Source organism: Parasteatoda tepidariorum, chromosome 4 (genome assembly GCF_982258835.1).
Source record: "Parasteatoda tepidariorum strain Cologne lab strain chromosome 4, Ptep-v5.0, whole genome shotgun sequence".
In the NCBI taxonomy this organism is placed as follows: domain Eukaryota; kingdom Metazoa; phylum Arthropoda; class Arachnida; order Araneae; family Theridiidae; genus Parasteatoda; species Parasteatoda tepidariorum.
In genome coordinates, this window is record NC_141758.1 from 56615285 (window position 1) to 56637559 (window position 22275).

The following is a 22275-nucleotide window of genomic DNA, read 5'->3' on the forward strand; positions in this document are numbered from 1 at the left end:
AAATATGACTAAAAACGTAAAAAGTGAAATTAACACTAAGGGGTACGAACTTTGGATCGCTCTCTTGACCAAACTATGGGGACCATATTTCCCAGATTGCGGCTACCCCCTATATTTTGAAGGTTAAGAATCCAAATATGTAAGAAAAAATATATGTTTATTCAGAGAAAGTGCGTTTTTGTGTCTGATTTCGTAACTTAATTAATAGTTAGCACTAATTAATTAGCATATTTGAGGTCACCCCCAGGAACCATTAAGATTAACACTTAGTTCGTGAAAATCCGATCATTAGAACGAAAGTTATTCAGGGTGATATCTTTTTTTTTTGCGGACTGTACATGCGATTGCCCAAGACGTGCATGAGTGTGTTTCGAAAATACATCTAAGATGAACTTCAGGCGCATGAGCTAATTTTTATGTCTCAACTCATAATTTCAGAGACAAGGCATTCGCTCTCCTTATAAACAATCACGTGCTCAACTAGGGGAGCATTCAGAGATTGCCGCACGTCCGATCGCTGTCGAGAGAGAAAGAAAAAGAGAGTTTTTGGTGGAAAAATATATTTCGCCATTGAGGTTCTCACGTTTTCCGAATGGTGATCAGAAAGGCGTGAACTTTATACAGCAAGAATGGCTCTTAGAGCTGTCAAATTCGGTGAAAAGAGCTCGTAATTAGTAATTTACAAAGCTCTAGAATCTTATATTACAATATGTCGTAGAATTTTTTCATTTTTTGCCACAGTGAGAAGAATTTCTCTTTTAAGCAGCCCATGTTCTATCACACGTTGATCTTGGTGGGATTGACTCGATTGAGGTAGATTACGAGACACTTGAGAATAATCGAATTTCGTATTATTTGTCATTATATATTAAACTGAAATTAGAAAATAAGATATTCTATGCAATTTCTAGTTAGTTTGTAACGTCTAATACTCTTAAATGTTCCAATGAGAGACGAAAAGTTCTGCAAGCAGCGAGAAATTTGGCAGAGTTAAGTTCAGATCATATTTTGCGAATAGAGAACATCATCTTTTTCTGCCCCTTAATTTGAATTAATTATTTTCCTTAACCAAGTATCCCCATAAGTTGTTAAACTGTCATGCTTCATTTGAAAAATTAGAGTTAATCAAAGGTCATTCCTTTCTTTATTTGTAATCCATATTAGGTCAGCAAAGTGGGCAGCAGTTCACACCGGTCTTTAAAAACTGGCTGGAACTTCATAATAATTTTCTTGGCAACGTACTTGTCCCGCCAGTGACAATTGTTTTAATGTTTTTCAAAGTTTTTTCCAAATTTTAAAACTTTATTAAAAAAATAATTAATTAGTAAGTAAATAACATTTCTTTTAGCTAAAAATTGTAAGCATTTTTATCTGCATTTAGGTTATTTTTATCTATAAAGTGCTACAGTCGTTGAACTTGTTAAAAGTTGTAGGTGGGATTTCAGGTTGACAATTTGTAATTTCCCTTTTTATTTCAGATGAAACTTTATAGTTAAGTGTAACAATTTACGTTTCAAGCCTTAAATATTCACAATGAATGGTACTGAGGTTGATGGTTCAAGTTGTTTCAAAATTGGCCAGAATGTCAACATACAACGTACAGATGGTATGTAATGAACTTTTTATTTATATTAAAGTCGTTTTAACTCCAGAATTATTAAATCTTTTTTAGTATCCAAAAGTTTCAAATACTGATGTTAGGTTTTTTTTTTAAGTATTTGTATTCATTTTCTTGTAAATATATACCTAAAAATCATGATGACAGGATATTGATTTGTGAAATCGTGATTTTTAATATATAAAACTTATTAAATCTTTGTTTATTCTGAATTTAAAGAAATTTACTCTTATAAAGCCTAGTAAGCAATTTTTTTCTACACTAATTCTGTTGAAACTTCAGGTGTAAATCCTTTGTTTACTATTGTCATTGCCTTGTTATTTGTCTTTCACATAATTGATTTGCACTTTTTTTCTTGTTTAATAATTAAACGTAACGGTGTGTAATTTTTCGATTTGTTAATCTAATATTTATTAGGCGTTAATTTTAAATTATTAAGTTTTACAGATTATTGTGAAATGATCATTATAAAGTGAAACTCGCACAGTTTATTTTGTTAGTAGTAATTATATTAATGTTTATATCCAATTTGTATGTTTTTGAAAGTTTTTAATAAATGTTCTGTCTTAAATGTGCCCAGGTTGGTCAGTGCTTGACTGAATTAAGTGCTTGTAGGGTTGAATTTAAGAAATAAAAATATTACCCGCGTTTTAAATTGTCAATTGCATAGTGTATGTACATTTTCATGTTTAATTTGACATTAAAAAAAGTTTTGGGGAAAAAAAACCTTTTATTACAAAATATACTTCATATGTAGACCACTATATGTAACAAAAAATCAGTTCAAAACTCTGAAGCTGCACAGTTTATTTAAAAGGACATTTTCATATTTTTTAAAATATAATTGTCTTACTCATTCTAATCACTGTACAATATGAAAATCCTTTAGATGAAAATATGTGTTTCTTGTTTATTTTAGACTCCATTGCATAATTAAATTTTTTTCCATTTTTCACAAAAGTTTTTTATACTATGGTTAAAGCTTTCATGAAATATGTGATATTTGTATTACCAAATGTTTCATATTCAATTTTTTGTTTTTTTTTAATTTAAAAAAGAACCTTTTTTGGCAGATCAGAAAATATTTAGATTTTTTAATTCATATTGTTCAAATACTTAATATAGCATGAGCTTTAGTTTGATTTTTTTTCTTCATAGTAAAGCTTAAGTATCTTAATCTTTAATCAAATATTCTAAAACTATTGTATTTTGTTGAAGTAAACTACTTTGTTAAATGTAGCTTCTAATTTTTTCGTTTTTTTTAAAATCATGAATTTACAAAACATCAAAATGATTTTCAAATGTAAAATTTTCTATTGAAACAGTATGGAAGAAAATTTATGTTCTCAGAAATGCAAGGGCATGCTAATTTTTGCAAACCGTCTTTGTCGGTTTAAAGATATAAGGGTGTTTTGAAAAGTATAGAAATGGTCAAATACCTCATGTGTACATCTAATCAAACCTCAAGTATGTTTGACAATTTTTGTTCAAAATCCAGCAGTTTCCTGTAAAAAAATTCATTTGCTCCTAATATAATTCAGAAATTCAGATTTGTTTTTATTAGGATTTCATAGAATCTAGGACTTCTGAATTTCTGAGTCCTTTTTTTTCTTTTTTAAAATATTTATTAACTTCTACCTCTTTATCCATCTGTTAATATGTATATTCATAATTCTATCTAGAATCTCTCTTGATAGATAGAACAAAGGATTTCAAAACAAGAAAAGAGTTTTAATTGAACAATTAAATTTTTTAAAAATTTAGTTTAGTCTTATCTATTGTTCTCCAGTGGGTTCCTGCCCATTATGGGGTTACAGGTAATGAAAATGCAGACAACTTAGCAAAAGGGGGCCTTAAGTATTCAGACTTCTGCGCACATTATGCCCTTCTGTTCCACCAAACAGCTTATTAAGAAGACCTTTAAGACCTGCGCTCATGAAGAACTTATCGACCGTACTTCTACCAAGTCTTGGAGGGCTACCATCCTAAATTTATGAAATGGCCCAAGACGAAGAACAGTGGCTAAATTCTGCTCGGCTATCGGTCATGACTGTCTGCGGAAACATCTGTCTAGATTTGTAATTGTTCCTTCCCCGGTATGCACTCTTTGCAGTTCTGGTGAGGACATGAACTCCACGCACCTTCTCTGCTGCTCTGCACTTTGTAAGAATTCTATCACTGAACGCTATTGGGAAGCTAGAGACGTATTGTGATTAATAGACTTTGTAGCAGCATCTTTTGTTTCTTTTCTTATTTTATTCAATGTTTACATATGCTGTTACTGTCTATAATCTGCCATTGGAAATTTAAAAAAAAAGAAAAAGTTTAGTCTCATAGGGTAAACTAACCAGTGAAGGAACACTTAAGCTTTGCTTGCCTTTTAAAAAATCATATTAATTTCAAAATTCGTAATTTTAGTTAAATGACAGTGTCAACATATTTGTTACTAATTGAAAATTATGTAAAAAAATTGTAGAGAACTTACATAATATTGTTTTAAAGTTTTGGAGGTTTAAAGAACAAGTAGTAAGAAGACCAAGTGAAGGAACAGCTCTTACCAGTGAATGAACACCCAGTAAAGGAACACTTAATTTTGGTTATTTCTTAATGCTCTTTTTGAATTTATAAGCCATACAAATATTTAAAAACAAGCCTATTCTTAAAATTATAACATAAAAATACTTGCAAAACGTAAACTTTTTTTTTGTAATCATGAATTGAAAATTAAAGTGTCAACATATTAACACATACTGTTCATTCATTGAGAAATCTATGCCCAGTAAAGGAATATGCCTGTTCCCTCACTGGTTAGAAGTTGTTTTTCGTATTTTTAACATACTTTTGATGCGGAACATCACTAAAGGTACAAGAAAATTAAAGTTTATCTTTTATTTTCATCAACTTAGAAAAAAAAAAAAAAAAACAGTAAAGGAACACTTGTTCCTTCACTGGTTTTTAATCGTTTGGTGATCCAGTGAATAAACACCCTCTTATCTCAGTACTTGATTATGCTATGATGCTTAAAATAAATAAAACATAACTTCATTAACTATATTTTGAATTCTCTTTTTCATAGTGAGAAAAATAAAACTATTGCATGCAATTAATTCCACTTCAAACATATAAATACAAACACTCACCTTATAATTTCTTCAAAGAAACAAGGTGTTGCAGAGATAATAACAAATTCAAACATTTTTCCATTGAAGTCTATTTGACCAGGTAATCCAAAACATTGCTAGATGACTTCCTATTGTTTGGTAGTAAGCTGTTGTTACCAATCAATCTAAAGAAAAACTTTCAAATTCTTATCTTTAATCAATATATATGAAATGTTCCTTCACTGGTTGGTTTACCCATTACTACCTGCATTAAAAAAAAAAAAATGAAACGATGTAATATAATTCTTACAATCATTCTAATATTCTTCTTCAGCTATTTATAAAGATAATTTTTTTTTAAAAATTTACATTTAAAGTTTTTATTTTTGCCTACTCGCTATTTTTTTATACTAGAGATATTTTATAATTCTATAATTTTAATACTATAATTTTTTTTTTGGTTCCCTTCTATGATTTTTGGCATATTTGATGTTATAATGGATAAGCCAGATCATTGTTAGTATCTTTTATTATTATTGATAATAATTTGCTTGATGTTTTCTAGGCCGAATACATTCAGCTGTGATAAGTGGAATAAATCTTGTTAATAAAAGTTTGACTGTAGAATGGTTTGAAAATGGAGAAACAAAAGGAAAAGAGGTTTGTACAAAACTATCTATTTTAAAAATTATTTTATTGTAATTAAGTTTTAAAATAATGGGTTATCTTATAAGATACTGGTAAATATAATTTTAGCTTTGGCTTATTTCTTAATTGTTTTGTTATTTTAAATTTTGACAATTTTCTGTTTTTTAGATTGAGTTTAATATTGTATTCAGCCTGAATCCAGAAATTCCAACCGACAATGGAAAAATTTCTTCAAATACTATAAATTCTGTGAATTCCAAAAGGGTATGCAATTTTTGCCCATTTTTTTATAGTAATAAAACATATGTTTTTTATTACAATGTATGGAGTAAATTGAGTTGAATATATGTTTTTTGTTCTAATGTATTTTAAAATTCTGCCAAAACTGTATCAAAAAAATATTTTTATTCTTACATTGATGGCAATTTTATGAGAGACTGGAAAATACTATTTTCCTTATTTTTTCAATGCCTTCCAAAATTAGATATTTTATCAATATCAATATGCTCACTCATTTTACATTGGCAGTTATTTTTTGCACCCACTTATTTTGCAATTTGTATACTAATTGGCATTGTATTTTTTTAACCTATTTTTTATACATAAATTTGTGAAGCAAAATTAAAAGTTAATTTAAGTGTAAGCAATTCTTCTAAGACTTTTTAAATGCTGATTAATAAACTTAATATACCTATTTATGACTCACACCATATCAATTATATGTTTCATTTGCCAATTAATGCACAGCAGAAACTATTGTTACCTTTCTGAAAAAATATATATAAATTTTTACATTTCTATGTATTTGCAACTTTACTTTTTATTTATAAGTATAATTAATTCACCTTGAATATCAAATTTTTTAGGAAATAGTGTGTAATATAGTAAGTATCATTGGAATACCTTCATTTTACATATATCTCTCAAAATTGCTTATTAATAAAAAAAAGGAGATAATTCAGTTTAATTTAGATTCTATGATCAGATTTAGTTTTTAACTGAATAAACATTGATGCATTTTTTTCTTTCCTAACTCTATGCAAAGCATATATACAATCACTTGAAATTTTATAAGCATTTTTAAATCATCGCTATAAGCATATTCAATTTTTAAACATTTAATAATTATTAGTTTCCTAAATAATAATTTGAATAATACCTTATAAACCCCTGTAAAATGTTTAAAGTAGAACAATTTAAAATTTTATCGTTTTTTTCCTTTCAAATATTGGTTAAAATCCTCAAATCGATGCTGTCTCAAACTCTTTTGAACTTGGTCACACATTGAAATATGGAATAAACGAGGTTAATAAATTCTAATCTTTTTGCAGAACAAAGAGTTATTATTATTATATGTGGGAAATTTAAAAATTTTTTATGAATGTATATTTTAATTTCTTACCCCTCAAAAATCATACGCCTGTGATGCCTATGGTTAATAAGCAGTTTATTTGTAATTTTTTTCTTATATTTAAAAAATAATATATTTTCTAAAGATAAAATTTTTGAGCCTTTCACATCAAATAAGTAAAAATTGACCCATCTTTAATAAACATAAATGATCATTAATTTCTGCTTGAAACTTTTTGCATAAATAAGTTTTTGTTTTGTATGCAAGCATATTTTTTCTAATTGTTTTATTCAAATTTTTTTTTTCTGAGAATTTCTCTATTTCAGCATCTATTCACATTGCTAATTAGATATTTAAGGCTATTTCAGCATAAATTGTTTTAGTTCTAGGTATGTAATTGTATGTTTTAATTTTGTAATATTTTTTTTTAGAATGTAAATCGTCATACAGTTTTCACTCCAAATAAAGGTTTGTAATTTTTTTTATATAAATTAAAAATTTATCTTTATTAATTTGTTATAATTGTTACATATAGTTCAAACTGGCTTCATTATAATATATTTGTTGCATTAAGTACCAGGGTTGGGTCTTTGCCGTCAAAAACTGGCTTTTGACTTGACAGTGGTAAAAACCGTATTTTTACCGGTAAAAACAGTAAAAAACCTACTGTTTTCTTTAATTTATGGCATATAGCGGATAATATATTATTTTCACATAATTGCTTTTGCAAATGAATGTTGTAAATGATTGCTATTGATTTTGCAACTATACACATGTATTCTTATAGAAGGATATACATTCATACAGAAATATTGTAATATACGTATTGAAAATAGTGATACTTACTTATATCATAATAGCTTGATTTGCAAAGGATTCAAAATTTTGCACTTCTTAATTGTTAGAAATAAACAAACAAACAAAAAAGCTTGGAGCTATTAATAAATTCAAGAACTAAAAAGAATTTAAAATTTGGCATTTCTTAAATATAGAAATAAGCTAAACAGAACTTTCAAAACTTGTAACTACTAACAAACTCTAAGTCAAGAATTACTACTATTTTGTCAAGTTAAAAACTTTTATTCAGTTGAAAAAGCACATTAAACAAAACTTAATTACAAACAAAATTACATGTTCAGTAGTCGGGGTCACTGTGCCGAAGCATACGATAACAAGTGACTAATTTTGCGCATTTTTCATTGCCCAGTCGATTTCTAAGTTTAGTATGAATGAGTCCAAAATTCGAGAAGATTCAAAATTATTTTACCAAATACTTATAAATTGTTTTACCAAATACTCAAAATTATTTTACCAAAACTATGGGTTTTTGACATGACAGTAAAAACCGTTATGTGTCAAGAACTTGCCAACCCTGTTAAGTACCTATTAGTTTGAACTGTAAGTGTGACCTAATGTGAATTACCATTAGTTATAAGCTGTTCAAAATTTTCCAAAGCACTGTTAAAAAACTTTTTGTTTGATCAGCTAGTTATCAAGAGAAGATCTAAGTTAATAAAAGTATGAATAATAATTAAAATGTGTTATGAATTTTAGTGGATGTGAATAAATTAGCTTTAGAGTTCATATGTTACTTATTTTTGTTACTTTGTCCTTACTCTTTTATAAGAGGGATTAATGATTTTTGGATATAGCAGCTGCTTCTATTTTATGGTTTACACAGAGCTCATTCTAGGCAGGGTAAACAGGGCGCAGCACCCTGCTGCCCTTTTAGTCAAAAGAATCCCCCTGTTGCCCCTGAAGTTAATTAGTGCCCTGATGTAATAGACTCCATACCCTTTTTGCCCTTTCTTTCCACGATCCTTCTTTATTTTCAACTCTTTTTATTTAGTTTGTCATTGCTGTCAATATATAGATTTATATGGGAAAGGAAAAATAGCCATCACACTCCCTTGTTGCACTTGTCTTTGAAGGTTTGCAGTTACTTCACTATCGTTAAATCATAATTATTATCAATCATTTTAATTATTAAATCATAACTACAGACACATAAAAACATACATTTATTATTTTATTAATGTATGCATGCATTTTAAATAAATTACTAAGCTAATTAGCTCATTAACTCGATATATATATATATATATATATATATATATGTTAATTTATTAATAAAAATTAGTAATTAATATGATTGCTTTAGTACTTTTAGTAAAGTATATAAAAAAAAATTGATAATGTTTTTTAATAGAACATGTAAAGCCCATAGAAAGAAATTGTTGCCTTTTTAGAATAATAATGCCCTTTTTTTCAAACGTTTGCACCCTGCCCTTTTTTCTGTCTAGAATGAACTCTGGTTTACATTCTCAAAATAAAATCTAAACAAATTGAAATTTGAATAGAATGCCATGTTTTATTTAGTTTTATTGGTCCAAAAGCTATTAAAATACTATTGCAATCTTGGTGAAACAAAACAAAATTTGTGGAAATTCGGTGATTGTATTTTTAAATAATTTCTTTAGTGTCAGTCTTGAAGAAAAAGTTATGAAGTGCAGAAAAACTGAATAAATGTAATTTATTAGTTTTAGTAAAAAAATATCCTATGGCTAATAAAATTAGGAGAGTGAGTAATTACAAGTCATAGAAAATTAAAAGTATTCACAATTTATTTTAATTTTGTAATTTTAAATGTTTTTTTTTTATTATTATTTTTATTATTTTAATGAAATCCTATGACTCTGAAAATATTAAAAGCTTCTAATTTTTTTTCGATGCAGAATGAAGGAAAGTTCTAGGGACGATTTTGGCCCACAAAGGGTTGTCATGCCAATAAAGGCACAATTCTATGTAACAAAAAGAACTTTTTTTACCTTTAAAAATTTGTAATTCTTATTGAAAAAATTTTAAAAACTCTAAGTTACCACTTTCAAATTTTGAATCTACTCTTAGTCATTCTGCCTAGACCTTGGTGCTAGTGTTCTTCATTTCACATCTAAGTATGACCTGGAGTAATAGATTTTCTGGAGTACTTGGCAATTTTGTTTTTTTCATTTGAAGTTTTGAAACTGAAGGTTTTTCTTTACTAAACTAGGGGGTTTAAAAACATTCTTTTGCAATCATAAGATAGTAATATCTAAATTAGAATATTTGGTTTGAAACGTTAAGTAGTTTTTATATTGTTTTCTTTTTTGTTGCACAATTGTCTGCTTGCACACTCTTGGCCAAACTTTGTATAAAAGCTGAATAGAGGAGAAATAATTTAACCACTACCATCCACATTCAAAGACAGTTTTTGCTGCAAAATTTATTATTTTCTGGTATTAATAGATGTTTGTAATGTTTTGTGCATTCATGTTGATCTATAACAGTAAGCACAAAATATATGAACTTGGTAGGTATAGGCACATAGTTTTCTCCCCCCCCCCCCCAAAAAAAAAGAAAAAACAAAATTACTGCCTATTTTGTTTTATAGATAATAAACAACAGAAGGTATGTTTTTGAACATTTTCTTGTGCATTTTTGAGAGTTTTTTTTCTTCTTTTTTTTTCTTCAAATTTTGGTCTACTTAAATTCAGTGTATTAAGTTAGCTAGTTAATTCTCTTAGTGTCTACTGTTAACATGTTTTTTTTTTCCGTTAATTTGTCGATTCTTAAAAACAAATTCGGTCTTACTTCATAGAAATAGAATTTATTCTTACAGCAAATGTCTGGATAAAATCATAAAATACTGACACTCTTTTAAAAATGTAAAGTTTTAATAATTTCACATTCATAAAAATTTATATTTAAATTAATAAAAAGTTAATAAATTTGTTCTTTTATGAAAAACTTTCTAGTTCAGCATTCAATGTTTTTTCTCACCTGAATTAATTATCAAAACAAATTGAAATTAATGACTTTCCCCCTTTAAATCATGTTAACTTATTTCAATTAAGAACTAAATTTAAACTATGCCTTACTATGTTCGTAAATGACTTGAAAAGATATTGATTAAAAGCTCCATTTTTGAAGAATTTTAGAAATGCTTCCATTTTCTTCAAAGGCAATTAAAGTAAGAAGTAAATTTTGTTTTCATTACAGTATCACAGCAGTGAGTTAAAAAAAGTGTTTTTCTAACAATGTATATTTATAAAAGCTGTAACACATTGCTTTAAAATTTATTTATAATTCTTTAAATCAAGAGCATAATCCTTTCATGGTTGGCATGAAACTTTACTATGACAAAGGTTTTATTTTTAAATATGACAAAAGAAGAGAAATTTTATGTTTGGTTTCAATTCCAGAATTCAAGGCTCCAAGTCTCAATGTTCAGAAGTATAACAAGACTAATTCAGGTAAAATATGTGTCTCTGCTGTTATATGTGGCTTGCTGGCAGAGCTGTTAATGCACTAAAGCATTCTACTATCCTGGGGCTTTTCTATTTTGGATACTCTTTTGGGGCTTTTATCTTCTTTGCTAATGCTACAAAAAGCTTTTTGTTCTCTCTCTATGTATGTCCTAAGCATTGTTTTAAATCTGCTTCTCTTCTGTTGTCGTATTTTGTTTTCTATTGTCTTAGCTGTACAGTCCTTATAATCAGAGTTCATTGGGGCTTTATTTTTCATTTAAAAATTAATAATATGCTTCGAATAAAAACTGCAAGCAAAAAAAAATAAAAAGTATTATATTGCAGTTCCATATGAGATAGCAGAATTTTACTTAATTTTTTTGAATTGGCTTATTCAATTATACATATAATGGAATTTTCACTTGTAATTATAGGATAAATTAAGAAAAAATTTTAAAATTTTTTTAATTTAATTTGATACTTACACATTAATACTCAAAAAGAAAAACAAAATAAATCCAAAGTTAGAGATTTTACTTTTCAAATTGGTTAATTCTAAACCTATAATATAATCAGTATATCAAACAATATTATCTCAGATTCAAAATTGGAAAAGGAGTGGCATTTTAAAATTTAGGTAAGTGAAGTACACCTTGACCAAAAAGCTCTTATACAACTTTTGCAGCAATATAAAAATTTACATAAGTGTTACTGGAGCCCCTATTCCTTTCAGACATTTTAGTGTAAGATATACATAAGCTATTGCAAACTTTACTTAAAATTTTTCTCTACTTAGGTAGAATAAAAGATTAGGTAGAATATATTATGGACTTTTCTCATATCAAATAAGTCATATTTCCAATGCTCAGATAAACAAGATTCAACTGTATTCTACCCTTTCATCTTTATTTCTGTTTGTTTCATGCTCAATAATTTGAAAATTAAATTTTATTTTCATATAAACTTCTGGATAGCTTCAAAAATTATTGCCTTTCTAGTCTGGCTTGCACGGTTCTTTTTCTTATATCTATTATATTTTGTTCCAAGATATACTATTTTATTTCGAAATGTTTCTTTACTAATGTATTAACTATGTTTTCAGCATTTAAATCATAATTTGAAATTATTATAATATAAACTTAAAATTATCTCTGATCTTGGTATTTTATCAGTGTATTTATTTATTAAAATTAACTTGTTATTACAAGTCTAAAGTTTAAAAATTTGAAATTAATTTATTAAATTTTATGTTAAAGTTTAGTTTCAAAGTAAAGCTTAAATGTAATTCTATTAAAAACTTTTCCTTTTTGCAAAAAAAATCAAAGTAATCTTTGATTTTAACCAAATACAATGAAGTTTTGAAATTCCCCTAAAATACTGCACTGAGAGTTTTAAAATATCTTAACTCTCTTCAATGTGGCTGGATAGTTAATGACAAGTTTTTACAAAATTTGTACTTTAAATGTTTTTAATTGTGATTTTGCTGAGAATATTTGCTTTACTCTTAAGCTTTATATCTCACAGTAATCTATAGATATTAACTTATTAATGCAACTACTTATTTAGTTGCCTACTCTTCACATGTGAAAATCTTCAGGTGTGAAAATTAAATATTTTTTAAAGAATTAAGAATTAAATTATTTTTTTTTAACTCAATTTCTTGGAGTGAAGGTATCAAACTTACATATCAGATATCACGTCTCATTTATTTTATTTAAGTGAAAAGAAAATAAACATTTCATTGATAAAAGTTTAAAAAAGTTATGAATGAAAGTTTGATTAAGTAAATTAGTTTTGATAAGTAAATAAATAATTTTAAAAAATAATGAAGTGGAATGTATGTAACATTTGCTAGTAACAAAATTTTTAATATATATGTATTTTTTTTTTCAGGTTCATCACTGCCTATGCGTGCGAATCATAAAAAACCCGCACAATTAGAAAATATGGAAATAAAATATGCTCCACCACCTCCTGCGACCCCTGCTGCAGCTCCTAGTGGGCCATTGCAACCAATAAAAACTGTATCTGTTAACACTACACAGTTGCCTGGTCGTAAGTTACTCGTTTTTAATTTTTTTTTAAATATATGTATGGTTTTTCTAAAAGTGGTGTAGCTCCATATTTTTAAAATGTATCTTCTTTTTCCTTTAATTGCATGCATTACATTTAGTCATCATTCATTATTAAAGTTAAATCCTATTATAACACTGAATGAATACTTGCGTTTGTTTTCTTACCCATAAATTGAAAAAGGCTAGTTTAAAAATTCATCGCTTGTACAATAAATATCACATATAATGAAATTATATTTATTAAATTCCATTACAATGAATGACCCTTTGTTGTAACTACGTCATTTGCATGTTCCTACTATAAACAATTTTGTTAGGTTTCATTGATTTTCAAATCTGTAATTTATTATAGATTTTATTGATTATAATTTATAATGCATTAATTATATTTAGATTATAATTTTATTTATTATAGATTAAAATTTATTATGGATAGGTTTAATTTATTATCAATTCTATGTTATAAAATCAGGGTTCCCACGGTCCTTGAAAGTCCTTGAATTATTTTTTGCTAAATTTAGGTCCTTGAAAGTGCTTGAAAAACGTCTTAGGTCCTTGAAAAACTTGATAGGTCCTTGAATTTGTTCAATACTGCCGGCGGCCCTTTTTATAAAACACCCGCGGATCTTTCTCGTTCTTTCTGTTTTGTTCCCGAGCTTTCTCACGTGGTTTTTAACGCCACCGTTTCTAACGGGGCCTAGCGTCTTGGTGTCTGCCAAGCACGCGGAGCACAGCAGACAATCAATGCGTTCAGGGCGAGACTCCACTTCATCTTCTGTCACATATGCTTAGATCTTCTTTTTCTTATCGAAACTGGAATACTCTCGAATTTTGCAACAATATGTACCTTGCACTTTTCAATAAATTTGCCGTTTTACCATCCGCACTTACCATCCGTTTTACCATCCGTTTGCGTCATTTCAAAACTTTATTGTAAAGTGTATTCGCAAAGGCACGGCTTCGTATTTGTGTTATGTAGTTTAGACTAGTTATGCCTGGGAAGTGCTATTTTAATCCCCAATGGATGGATATGGATTTTATCGATGCCCGAAAAGAAGTTCAGAGCCAAGTGCCGATTATGCATGAAGGAGATCGATATCGCAAAAATGGAAGAATCTGCTCTGAAATCACTCATGAAAGAAAGGTAAAACAAAAAAGCAGTCTCATGCCCTGAGTTCTCTTTTTCCAAAGACATCAACATCTAATTCATCTGGTGTAAATACATCGTGTGCCCCATGTGAAACAGAAACTTTAGTGGCCAAGGTAACATTGTCTTCTTATCTGGTCAAATGGAATGTGCTTGATGTGCGTGAGTCTTAAGTGCATCACTAGTAATTATTCATGTAACTCCTGTGAAGGGATTAGTAAATTGTTCTCCAAAATGTTTGCTAATAACTGTATAGCGAGACAATTTTTTTGTAGTGCCACAAAGTGAGCCTATTTGGGCTCCTTTGGATTGGCACTATACTTCAAAGGGATTCTTATAAATGAGCTGAAGAATGTTGATTGCTACACTGTACTCTTTGATGATACGTTAAATCCGTCTCAACAATCTAAGCAGATGGACATTATGGTAAGGAATTGATAATAAAGTTTGCACTAAGTATCTTACCTCCCAATTTATGGGTCATGGAACTGCAGAAAATATTTTGTCCTCTTTTTACAAATGCATGGATGATGGTTAAAAGCTCTCTAAAATACTTCAATTATCCATAGTAATATACCCTATGTCAATTGGAAATTCTATTTGAAGCTTCAGTGTGAATTAGAAGAGAAATATTCCCACCAGGTCATATTCATTCGCAGTTGTGGATTACACATAACCAATAATGCTTTTAAACATGGTGAAAGTGGGATATGTTCCTTCTAATTTTTATTTTCAGAAAGAATTGTTGCTGCATAACATTTAGAGAAGGTTGTGTAAATTATGGATGAATAATTTCAGAAACGATGTTTAATAGAGGAGAGGAGGGGGTTATGGAATAGTCATGGAATATGAAATACCTAAGATTTAGCTCTGTCTTTCATGCAGCCTTCTCATGGAAATACGCAGGATTAAAGGATTTTACCATTAACACCTCATTACCATTTGTTATAGATTGTGCTGAAAATGATTTTGTGAATTAATATGTAAAACCAGTAGGGTTGCTTTTAAAAAAATATAAATTTTAGTTTATAATACATATACTCTCTTCTCTCTATATAGGCAAAGCATTTAGGTATTATATTTGAAATTAATTGTTGCCACAACAAGCATTGTTGCTTCTAGTAAAATAGAAGAGAATAATTTTTAAAATTGGTCTTAGATTAAGGTCCTTGAAAATTTTGTTGAGGTCCTTGAAAAGTCCTGGAAAGTCCTTGAATTTCAATCTCATCATAGAGTGGGAACCCTGAAAATAGAATTAGATAAAGTTTTGTTCTGAATATATGTTCTTGATTATTTTATAAAATTGATAAATAGTAATATATTTCAAAACAATGGAACATCCTTATGTAATATATTTCCAAGCACTGGACCTTCAATAATATTAAATTAATCGAATTTAGTTTTGTCTTTGAAATTGTTTTCCCTTCAAATTTATTATAACTGATGGTGCCTTTTTTTCGAGCTGTAACAGCACAACGGTTATGGCATTGAGCTTTCATGATAAAGGATCCTTGGTTGCAGCTTGATTCTTGCCCAGCTTTAGATTGATGGGTACCAGATTGTCTTGGATGTAAAGATTGCTGGTGCACAATGCTGATCATATTTTTCTCATTATGCAATTCTCATAATTGTGGTACTTTAAGCACCCTTGGCTGACAAAGGCTGTTGAGAGAGTGCATTTTACCTTTTTTTTTCTTTCTGGCATATATTTTTTATTTCCAATTTTGAAACAATTATTATTTTTTTCACAGTGATTAAATGGAAGTGAATCATTTCTATGTCACTAAATATTTTTAAACTGATTGTAATTTTTAAAAAATTAAATTTATGGAAACTTATTTATTGCTTTAAAACTAGGAGTTTGTTTTCCCTTTAACTTCTATAAGCAGTGATTTTTGGTATTTTTTTCCCCTGTTTCTTGCATTTTCTTTTACTTAAAAATTTTTGCTTTCTTTTTTTCTGTAAATAATTGTTTTTTATCTGCTTTTTTAAATATGGCAAAGCATTTTTTTCCAGTAAATTCTGTTATATGAAGCAATGAGAATTGCAGCGTTAAATAATAAAAAGAGACTTATCACATTAAATGCTTTTGTGTTCCTTCTTTTCCCCCCTCTACTTCGCAATTTGTTTTTATCTATTTTTTAATAAATATTATGGAAAGTGCTACGGTTTTCCCCCCCTTTATTATTATTTTTCCTAATTGACAATTGCCGTAACTTTTTGCTTCTTGTAATGGTGTATCATGTTTTCTGAAAATTAAGGCAATGTTGAAAATCTAGGTTTTTAGCATTCCAGCATTCTGGAATTTTTACATAAATGTAATTTGCTAATTCTTGTGCATTCCAAATAATTTGACGTTTACTGTAATTTTTATATTTTTTAGCGTGGTTCATCCACAATATTTGCAACTTTTTCTCATCTAAATCTAATGGAAATTTTATATATGTTTCTATTTGTATATTAAGGTTTAGAATTAAAAAAATTTCTATAATCCCTTCCACATCAGTTAAAAATAAGGGTCTGCTAAATTTATAAATTTCTCAGACTCAGAACTTTTAAGAGGTAATTTTCATAGAATTTGAAATAGTGTAGCAGCTTTTTTCTTTTAAAAAAATTTATGTTTAAAATTAAGTATTTTTAATTTATTTTTGTCTAATAATTTATGTGGTCTAAAGTATGGTGTTCACTTTTAAATGCAGAGACAATCATACAAGATTAAATAACACCACATACCAGTATCATATTAAAATATGCCTTTTATCACATTTTGAAAATGCCATATGATTTGCATCAATAGGAAAGGCAGATTTTTAAAAAGATAAATTTCCTCTAGATAATTGGTGCCAGTTATTTTTCAGGCATTGTAGTTATTTGTCACCTGGGATTTTTACCTCCTCACTAAAAGTATTTCTAAAATGTATAAGTATGATGTTACTGAACTTGTACCCTTATAGTTTTCGGTGAAATTTCATATACAAATGTTAATCATGATTTTTATGATTGTTCATATACAGAGATGCCAACTTCTCCGGACAAGCCAAAATAATTAAAATAACGGTAAATAACTATAAAGTAAATTTGGCAAATATTTAACTATTTTTGCTTGATTTTTAAAAGGTACAGCATGACATAATTATTATAAAGTGGTGAATTATATAAGCCTACGAATTATTTAGAAATAGTGGTGGATAAAAATCTACTAAATTGAATTTAAACCAAGAATCACAATTGATAAACTACCACTTTAAAATACATATTTGCTGTCTGGAGCAAGTTGGCATCTCTGCATATATAATAAAATTTTTAAAAAATTTCTTCGTGAAAATTTTGTGCTAATCAGTGTGATTACTCTGAAATATCAGAACAGTATTATTGTTCATTTTAATTTTCTTAGAGTTTTCAGTTACGATCACTACTTTGGGGGTCAGATTAGTTGCTTCGAAGTACTTGGTTGAATTTAATATGTTTGCATTCTGTGTTGTCATTCATTTTTGAACTTTATGTCGCAAAATCCAACTTTCTTTGATTGGATTTATGCAGTTTTGCTGAAGAATATTCTATTACTAATTAATAAGTATTATCGTAATTTGAATATCTTGTCATTTTTCGTATAGCCCGTGCTGCTCGTTGTTCTAATGTTGTCAAAGAAGTTGATAAGATTAAGAAGCAGCGAGAAGAAAGACGGGCTCGGCAAGCAGAAAGAAAAGCTGAACAGCAAGGAGATCCTGGGAACCCTAATTATGAATTTCTGAGTATGATCAAGTAAGTGACTTTTATATGAGTGATTATGCTTCTTAAATGCATTTATCACATTAATGCCCCAAATACAAAAAATCCAGATTAAAAAGTAATATTTAGAAAAGTTTGAATGTTACCAACATTTCATTTTGGCTATGTTTCCAATAATTTATAAATAAGCTGTACTACAATATGCATTCATTTAATTTCGCTCTTTACAGAAAAATGAAAAATTGGAACTTAACAGTTAGTAAAAATTTAGATGGAAAGAAATGCAAGTAGCATAGCTGCCATCTCTACTGGATTTACTAGTAGACTACTGGATTTTGCCAGTTTCTCCTGATCTACTGGTTTAATAAAAATTCTCCTGGTTTTTGTTCATTTTAGTTCCTAAGTTTCCTAAAAAGAAAAAAAAAATCCCTATTGAAATGGAATTGTTGCACAGTTTATTGCTTACTTAAATATTTGTATAAATATTACTAATACACAATAAAGCGGGGTTCAATTATAGTGATCAGTTTAAAGCTTTTCTTTTTTTTTCCCTGAAATTTTCAGTTTATTTCTATTTAGAACTCTCTTTTTAAATTAATTAAAAGTATTTTTAACTGTCAATACGAAATTACTTGTCTTTTACTATTCAACTCTTGAATTAACATAATAAAAAACATTTCAAGTTCATTTAATGTCAATCATAAATAGAAAATATTACAGACTATCTATAGTTATCAGTTTAATAAAGTTTTTGTGTTTTGATCGCAATAAAATTCTCTGAAATTCCCTATAAAGTATATTTTGCAACAGTTATCATGAAATTTTTATTTCGTAAAGTCTACTGGATTTTTTCATATCCATGTTGGCAGCCATGCAGTGGAATTCCGTATTTTTCCAAATCTAGCTCATTAGTTGTTTAAATTTTCCTGTTTAAAAGTTAAATTATTGAAAAAACGTCTCAACTGTTTAAAATCTAAATTGTCATTATAGTGGTTTAGTTATTATTATTTTTAACTTAAAATGTATTCAATATTTAAAGTGAATTTCTTTATATTTTAGAGATTATTGTAGCCAACTTGACTACAAACCAATCAATATAACTGATCCAATACATTCTCTTCAAATATGTGTCGCAGTTAGAAAAAGGCCTATGAACAAAAAAGGTAACTATGTAGTATCTTTTTAAATTTTTTTGTTAAAACAAGATGTGGATACTGCTTGCATGGTAAACTATGACCTGTACTGTATATGTATATACATATATTAACTATGACCTGTACTATATATGTATATTCATATATTTTTTAATTAAATGGTTAAAGTTTTAAAGCATCTTTAGTATTTCCGTTTCTTACAATTTAATTACATTTAAAATGTATGTTATCCTATACTTTTGTTGTTGGTATTTAAGCTTTGGCTTATCTGTAGTTTCTACTGTAAAAAATATGTGTGGCATAATACTTAATGTAACAAGCAGTCTTGCTCCTCGCTATACGTGATTTGCATCCAGCATTTTAAATTTAAAAACGTCGTAGGGGAAGCGTACAACTAATCTTTCAAATGGGACGACAAACAGATCTGATTGAATTCTGCACTTTTTAAGAGTTTGGGAATGTGAAAGAAATAGAGAGCATAAGCAAAATAAACTTTTAGAAGATATCAGTATCAATATCTGTTAAATATATTGATATCTTCAGGCATTTCAAATTACTACCTCAACATTTTCTATCTTATTTTAAGGAAGTGGAGCTTATTTAAAGTTTTTCCCCTTTCAATATAATTCTCTTTTTTAGTCATTTATTTGCAAAATCTGATTTTATAAAACGAAAGTGATACTTTTTTTTTCTTCATTTTATTTTGCATTAAGCTTAGATTATAATGCCATTTGATTTTCAAACCTTGGTTTATGTTTTGTGCTGTATTGAAAATTTGTTAAAATCTACTTATAGTCAGTCCTAATTTTTAAATTAGAATATTAACTACTATGAACTTATTATTGCTTATGAAATAACTGTGTATAGCTAGTTAACTATTTAAAACTCTTTGTAATGAGTTTGTATTTATAAATAGTGTGGACGAAACTATTTTGTGATTAATTTTCTGTAGGTAAGAGGGTAATTAAATCATATCTCATAGTTTTCCAAACTGATAGAGAGGTCTCTAAGTAAATTATGTTATTTGCTTTTTTAATGATTTCTCAGCATTCTCTAAAAAGTTTTTTTTAAAGACGTGATTCATTGATTGATATACTACCCAGAGGATTACATGTTTAATGGCTAAACTCAAACTTGTGATTCTCTGTTAGGAAACAGCTACAATTTTAAGAATCCATTCAGTTAGTCTTTAAGTAGAGCCCTGAAAAGTAGATCATATTAACTTTCCAGGATTCGAATGGTGTATATCAATTTATTCCAAAAATAGCAAGTTTTTTTCTTTTTCTTTACTGGAATAAACCATGTTGGAGAAAATTTTTTTTTTCATAATAAAATATCAAATATTTAAAAAAAAAATGAAAACCATTTAAAATTGCTATCTAGTTTTAATAATAATTTTTAAACTAATTAATATATATTTTTATAATAAAAGTAATTATTAAAAAGAAAATGAATTTAAATTTCTTAAGAAGTTTAAATAATTTAAAAATTAGTATAGTAAAACTTTATTTTATATTATAAAATAACATAGTCAATGCATATTAATACTACTGAATTAACAAATCATATACTAAACATAGTTACAATTGGCATTGAATATTTATAATCAAATAATAATTTTGTAACAATACTGTTAAGTATTAATATTCAAACTAACTCCTAAATAATACTGAATAAAAAAGAAACCATTTAAAATATTTGCTACCCCTTGTTTTACTTGTATTTTGCTGTTTCCTAGTGGTTGCAGACATTCATAGAATACGATTTTTTTTTTAAATCTACTAGATTTATTTATTTATTTTTGTAAGTAATGATTTGACACCACATCTATTGTCTTTCTGTATTAAAAGATGTACAAAATTCAGTAAAAAGAGAAAAAATAATTGATGGATTGCTCTGTAAAACCTTTCGGCAGTCGCATGTATTTTTTTTTTTCTTTATGAGTCTTCAAAATATTATTTAGATTTAAACCAATGTGAAGTTTGAATTTTCAACTTCATTAAAAAGATATCAGAAAATACAAAATAAAAAAAGTACAATTAAATTATTTTTATAATTGTTTATAAACCCTTGTAATTGTTTTTGAATAAAATTAATTTATATGATTTTATTAAACTTTTTCTTTTGAGTAATAATAGTTTTATTGTTTCAGAATCAATGAAAAGAGAAGTAGATGTTATTACTGTTCCTAACAAAGAACATATAGTTGTCCATGAGCCTAGAACTAAAGTAGATTTAACCAAATACTTAGAAAACCAGTTATTCAGGTTCGATTATGCATTTGATGAGAATGCAGATAATGAAATTGTATATAGGTAAGAATAGACTTTTTACATAGATTTTGATTATTATACATTATTTTTATTGATCTGTATTCCAAAGTTAATAATCAATTACTTTTTTTCTCCATTTTATCTATTTGCAAGTTAGACTGAAATTTATTTTAAAACAAATATAAATAATATTGTGTATAAAATGTTCTCTCTCTCCGCAAATTACTTTACAAAAGATTTAATATTTCTTCACTTCTTTTTTATGCACCTTACTTAAATTGAAAGAGATATATCCAGTATTTAAGTATGTTTTATATTTTGATAATTTATAATAAAATTTTAAATTTTTTATTTATTTCATCTTGCAACAGTGCTTATTATTGTTATTGAAGTTTGCATTATTTTATATTTTGAAAATATCAATTCATTTTCACAAATGAAAATACATTTATCTGTTGGAGAAAAAGTGCATAGAACTCAAATAATTTGCCACAATTTGTGTCACCAGGAAAAAGATACAAATATTTTATTTATTTTGCTTTGATTATTGAGTCTTAATCATTAATATTAAAATTTTAGAATAAAAAATATCAATTTATTTTGATGCCAAAGGAAAATACACTGATAAAAATATACTTGTCTCGAATGTCTTATGATATTAGAAAATGCAATTTTTTTATCTTGAGTAATCTCAGAATTTTTTAAAAATTTTTATGCTACAAATTTTTACCACTATGTGCAATATTTCTTTAATGAAATTTTATACATTAATAATAGACATCTTCCCCTCATAAAAGATTTTTTAATTCTTATTTTTTCTAAGTTTTATCTACAAAAGATAAATTAAAGATAACACATATACTATTATCACATATAGAAAAACAAAATGAAAT

General features: G+C 27.5%; 1 protein-coding gene across 4 annotated transcripts in view; it reads left to right on the plus strand.

Annotated features, from left to right (window-relative positions):
• Positions 1-1150: 1150 nt before the first annotated feature.
• Positions 1151-22275, plus strand: part of LOC107440991 (kinesin-like protein KIF2A) — a 41746-nt gene continuing 20621 nt past the window's right edge. The window contains exons 1-10 of one of the 4 annotated variants that reach the window (XM_087161169.1): positions 1158-1324; positions 1479-1606; positions 5285-5379; positions 5536-5631; positions 7150-7186; positions 10960-11010; positions 12898-13059; positions 17841-17988; positions 19015-19118; positions 21262-21424. In XM_087161169.1, coding sequence (XP_087017295.1) covers positions 1534-1606; positions 5285-5379; positions 5536-5631; positions 7150-7186; positions 10960-11010; positions 12898-13059; positions 17841-17988; positions 19015-19118; positions 21262-21424 — 929 coding nt within the window. In that variant the 5' untranslated portion in view covers positions 1158-1324; positions 1479-1533. Of the gene's footprint in view, positions 1358-1478; positions 1607-5284; positions 5380-5535; positions 5632-7149; positions 7187-10959; positions 11011-12897; positions 13060-17840; positions 17989-19014; positions 19119-21261; positions 21425-22275 lie in introns of all 4 variants that reach the window. The other 3 variants (XM_087161170.1, XM_087161171.1, XM_087161172.1) reach the window with 3 other exon arrangements.